General features: G+C 27.9%; 1 protein-coding gene across 1 annotated transcript; it reads left to right on the top strand.

Annotated features, from left to right (window-relative positions):
* Positions 1-2,315: 2,315 nt before the first annotated feature.
* GO595_005340 (uncharacterized protein) lies at positions 2,316-4,487 on the top strand (the record flags this gene model as incomplete). Its single annotated transcript, XM_067918572.1, has 1 exon — positions 2,316-4,487. The coding sequence occupies one exon, from the start codon at positions 2,316-2,318 to the stop codon at positions 4,485-4,487; it is 2,172 nt and encodes a 723-aa protein (XP_067774553.1).
* Positions 4,488-6,000: the final 1,513 nt, after the last annotated feature.

Below are 6,000 nucleotides of genomic sequence, written 5' to 3'. Positions count from 1 at the left end.
TCTTGAATACTTCTTCTGATGCCTGTAAAATAAACGGTTGCTGTTAACGGAATCCACTATTCAATTTTTCGTAAATAAACTTCAGAAAATTGAATAGTTCAACGTACAAAAAGTTCATGCCGATCAAAACCATTATTGACTTTTTAGATGTCAAAACAAACGTATTATATTAAAAAGAAAACTTCATCAATGGATCACCAAGAAACTCGAAATGAATGGGAAGACCTTATTTATATCAATAAAATTATTTTTAACATGGAAAAAAGAAATTTTGAACAAACAATAAATTTAATACAAAACAAATACGATGATACCTATCCATTCTCATTTAATTTATCTTTTAGTCATTTGATATTTTCTTCTTCAGAAAGGGACAGTTGAATCATTTTTTATTCTTGAAAACATGATAATTAATTAATTCAAAATAGTAAAAAATATAAATAATGAAATTTTTCTTCATTATATGGCAGAAAATGAAATCAAAAAATTAAATGAAGAAACATATAATAAATTCGATGAGTATGAGCTTTCAATAAATGATTGTAAGCTCCCAGATCCTAATCCATATGGATATTCCTTTTTAAAAAACATAGATGAGTTATCAAAGAATGATTGGGAACTTTATAAGCAATTAATTAGAGAAGGACATAATCCAAATGAAATTGCAAAAATAATTCGAAAAGATGAAATAAAAAAACTTCAAGAAATTTCATCACAAAATGATTTCGATTTTAATCAAATTATTGAACCATCACTTTATGAAAGATGTTCATATATTAATGAAGAAAATATTACATTAATTGATTATGCAGCATTTTTTGGATCAGTGAAATGTTTTAAATATTTACACATGAATGGAGCAATTGTAAAAAACACAGGTAAATATGCTGTTGCTGGTGGAAAAGAAGAAATCATTCATTTATGTAAACAGAATCATTTAAAGGTGCATATGAAGCAGCAATTAAATTTCATCGAAATGATGTCTTTAAATATATATATCACTCCTTCTTTATCAAGCAAATATGAAAAAATTTCATATGAATTATTTACAATACATTTTTTATATAAAAAATTTAAATACTTAGTTTTAACAATTTTATTTTCGTAAAGATATTTAAAGACATTTTACATATTTAAAGACATTTTACATATGTAAAGAAAATGAAGTTCCATGTAATATATAAACAACTGCAACAAATTCAGGAAATTTAGAACTTGTAGAATACATTTTTACACATTTAAGAATAATAAATTCACTTTGCTAAAACTTTTTATTATTGATTAATATGCTACATGGTTAATTTTTCGGAATTTCTTTATTTTATTCTTTATAAATTGATGTCTTCAAAATTCGTTATTTTCTCAGATAACAAATAAGAATCTATGAACACATTAATGTTTTACTATTAAATATTAATAACAAAAATCTTGGATTGAAATCATCACCGAAAATTTATAAAGCGAAATGTGATATGAAATATTCATTCAAGTTGTTGTGGTGGGGTTTCTCTTTTTTTCTACTCATTATTTCAGCCCTATCTGACGAACTTTGTTCTTTTGGAAATGCTTCAGTTCTGATTTTCAAAGAAGACAATATGGAAATTTCTAATGGGATTTCATCATGTGACTTAGAATATTCTGAAGATGAAAATCATGTTTTCCAAATTACTACAACAGCAATATCATTTGAAATAAGAACAGAGACAAATTTTATACGAAATTATTTTAAAATACAATTTCAAACAAAAGAAGTAGTTTACATTTATACAAAAATTAAAGACAATTTGTCATATGTTGAAGCACAGAAAGTTGGTTTGTATGCCTCTTATCGAGTTGAAGTATATGATTCTTCTGTTCAATTATCATATTTTGATATTCACTCTACTTTCGTTAATTACCATCCACAACGTCCATCTTACAGTAACTACTGCTTTTGTTTAAAGTCACAATATGAAGATTATCTTAACAGAAGAATTTGTCAGCAATACAATGTATCACCAGATCATTATTTTCATCCACAAACGCAAAACATTTCTAAAACCATTACCAATGACCCAGCTGCTATAGTCAATATTTATATTCCAGATAGTGGAGGTGTTGCAAATTATAATTTTAATCTTCTTCCGAATGACATTTATTTCCCAAAAGCAAAACAAATCAATTTTATATCTATATTTTCTTATTATACCACCAGTCTTAATATTAACTTTCCATCTAATATGGAGAATTCAATTCCAATTGATCTCTCATTTAAAGATATTACATCTGTAAAATTTGTTGATACTGTTAATTCTAATGGCCTACTTGAATCTAAAATGATTAATATGGTCATTTTTATTAATTCCCCATTAATCGTTGAAACAGGAACACAAATTACTATACCAAACATCACATCTGATGCTCTTTCCATATCCAAATATATTAGTGGTACACTTGCTATTAATGAGAATTTATATTTAAGTGATTCCATTGCATATAACATCAAAAACCTGATTCTGAACGATGGCTCTATCGTTCATATCGTAAATCCCGATAAATATCCGATTCTATACTTTACATCAAGTAATGTTGTCCTTTTAAGCGAAGATGAAGTCCCTATGACAATGACTGTTGAAACAGATAAACAATGTACAATTCAATATGAAGGCCAGCTAACCAATTACTCATTTAAGGTTATTCATAGTGAAGCACAAAGATTCAAATCTATTGTAAATTTTGTATTTGCATTAAATGGCTCAATAGAATTTTATGATGAACAACAACATAGTTCTGATAATAGTTTTTACATTATTGAATCTAATACTGATGTTAAAACTGTTAATTTACAACTTCATCAACCAATCCCAAATTTAAATGCAAATGGTTCTTTCGAAATATCTTTGGATTCGGTTGATTCGATTACATGTTTTATACAATCACAACCAACGCTTCAAATTTGGTATCTTACGTTAAATTATTCTGATGTTGATTTAAACATATTATTTTATCGTTCGAATGTTGTACGTATTAATGGGATTGATATACGTACTGATGTATTAAATGTACTTTCGATATATTCCACTGCAAAAAATGTATTTTTATCTATATCATCAACACTTTCATCTTTTCCATTGGTTTATATTGGAATGGCATCGGACTCAACTGTTTTCTTTGACTCATCTTTTTCCCAAATTTCACGAATAGGTAATATTGATAACATTAATGTTTATCATACAGGCAATGTCCTTCTAAATACAACAAATGATGTCATACCAAAAGTTACTATCAACCCTCCAATTAATGGCGTACTTTATGAAGCTAATACAAAAGTTTTTAATGTTTCTAATTCGACTTCTTTTTCACTTGAGAATTTTCGTTCAGGTAATTCTTTAGATGTTAATTGTGCAGATGGTAGTTATATAATTCCACAAAGTGCTTTTCTTTCAGAGAATGTTCACTTTAATATCAGTCAACAAGCCTTCATCTATTTCAATTATGTCATTGAATCTTTAGTTTCTTATTATTTCAATGGCGGTTACGTCAGCGTTTTTTCAAGCGATGAAAATTCAACGAGCGCTTTTGAATTCAAAGAAATTCATTTGAGCAATTCAAAATTTAACGGTCGTCAGAACACTGCAATTCTTAATGTTTCCAAATTAGTTATGGATATGAATTCATTAGCTGAAGAATCTTTCTCTTATGTAGATATAAAGGAATATTGCATAATTAATGATGATGTAAATAATGTTCGGTTCTTAGATAGCAACATATTTAGAGCGGCCGTTACTGAAAGGGGCCCAAGGACGCCGATAATAAGGGCCCTGAAAGGGGCTTGGGTCATAATCAATTCAAATGCAAAAACTGTCAAATTAACGGTCGATGAAGGGGCGGCCCTGGTTGAGAAGTTTATTTTGAATCTGACATATGATACTCCAGATGTTCATCTTGATAAAAGTTGGTATCAAATTGCAATTCCTTCATCGTTCATGGTAATGTCAAACGCTAAGAAGTTGATAATGGAAACAGAACTTTTAAATATGCCAAATATTCTGGTATGCAATACAGATTTTAAACCAAGAGATTACGTAATGATTAAGCACACAGCTTCGTGTACAATTGAACTTGCGTTTTGGGTTTTATTAGGATTTATTATTTTCTTTATTCTTATTTCAATTCTTTTGTGCTTCGTCCCAAGTAACGAAAAGTCACAAGCAAGCGAAACAACAGATCAGGATAATTTCCACAGACGTTTCGATGAATCAAATAATACTTTAGATTTGACAGAACTTGATTCCGAACAAGAAACGAAAGGAAAGCAAAGGAAAAAGACAATTATGCACGAAGATTCGGATTCTCAAGACATATTGTTTAATGGAAATGTTTATGATTATAAAAGATTCATAGCAGGCTCTGATTCATCCGATTCAACTCAAAGCCGAAACACGCAGGCATCCAAAAGGAAACGTAAGATGAAGAAGCCCAAGAAGGCCAAAAAAAAAATTGATTGATAGATCAATAATAAATGTTTGAATTTTTTTATTTTAAAGCTGTTTTTGTTTAAGATGAAATTATAGATTTGAAATCCATTCTAAAGTGCATCAGAAGTTATTTCAGGTTTGGAAAAAACATTGACAATTTTTAATTTATCAGAATTTTTGGTGACATTTTTTCGTGGACGTTTAATTAAGGATGGGAGATAAAATAACACGTTTTGCACAGCTATATACTTCCTTATCACAATCATATACACAAAACCCAATGGAAATAACAAGGGAATTAGAAAATTTATATAGTGAACCAGATTCAATCCTTGTTTTATTTGATTTATTCTTTAAAGCACAAACAGATTTTTTACGCAAATCAGTTGCAATTGGAATTAAACAATCATTTGTTATATGTTGTACCCAACTTAACAATGAATTTATTAATTTAATTTGGAACAAATTATTAAATGTTCTTTTTTTAGAAGAAAATTCAGAAATAATCGAATGCTTTCTTATTCCACTCGAAAGTGTTTTTGAGGCTATTGGTGGTAAATGGAATTATTTAGTGGATTTTTTTTCTCAATTAGTACAAAAAAATCAGATTGAAAAATGTCTCAAAATTCTATCATCAATAATCCAAGAAATTCCATACAATGATATTATTAGTAACATAGATCAAATTGTTCAGTTCATTCAAGTTTGCATGTCTTCACCATCACATCTCAACAACTCCAATTATATCTTTTACATAGTAATAACTCTCATATATGAGTGTAGCCAAGGTAATAATGATCTCCAACAAAAGTTGTATAGCGCATTCCAAAATCCTCTTTCTTCTTTATTTAATGAATGTTTACAATTTGGAAATTCACAAATCATTCAAAAAGTTTCCGCGTCACTTTGCATTACATCGAATTTTGAAATTGATTATCCTCTTGATATAAATGAAATTTTTGCGCCAGTTATTTTATTTCTTCAATCACCAGATAAAGAATTAATATCCAAGATTTATATAATTGATTTACTTGGTAATATATTACAACAAAGTAATATCGAAGTACCAATTGAAACAATAATAAATTTACTTGATTTATCATTAAACTTTTCAGTTATTGCATTTGATCAATTAACAATTGGTGATGAAAAAGAAGAACCAACATCAATTCTTACACAAGCATTAATTCAAGCATGTTTAGAAAGACTTAGTACAGATAAAATCCTCGAAATTATCGAGCCTCGATTTTGGAGATTAACTAATCTAAACATTCCATCACATTTTTATACATCCATTTTATTAATTATTGATGTATTTCAACAATCACAAGAATATATTATTCAAATTAAAGAGAATTTATTTGATTTATTAATATCAGGCTTAAGTATTCCCAAATATTCAATCAGAGAAATAATCATTGAAGCAATTAAAACATTTAAATATATATTTTTGGAACAAATTCATACAAATTTACAACAACTAATTCAACATATTATAGAGTTAAGTATTAATAGTGCGTTTGTTCAAGCAGATGAATTAATT

This window comes from Histomonas meleagridis, assembly GCF_020186115.1.
Source record: "Histomonas meleagridis strain 2922-C6/04-10x chromosome Unknown contig_33, whole genome shotgun sequence".
Taxonomy (NCBI): Eukaryota; Parabasalia; order Tritrichomonadida; family Dientamoebidae; genus Histomonas; species Histomonas meleagridis.
Note: the sequence above shows the minus strand (reverse complement) of the source record. Positions and strands in the feature narration are given on the sequence as shown.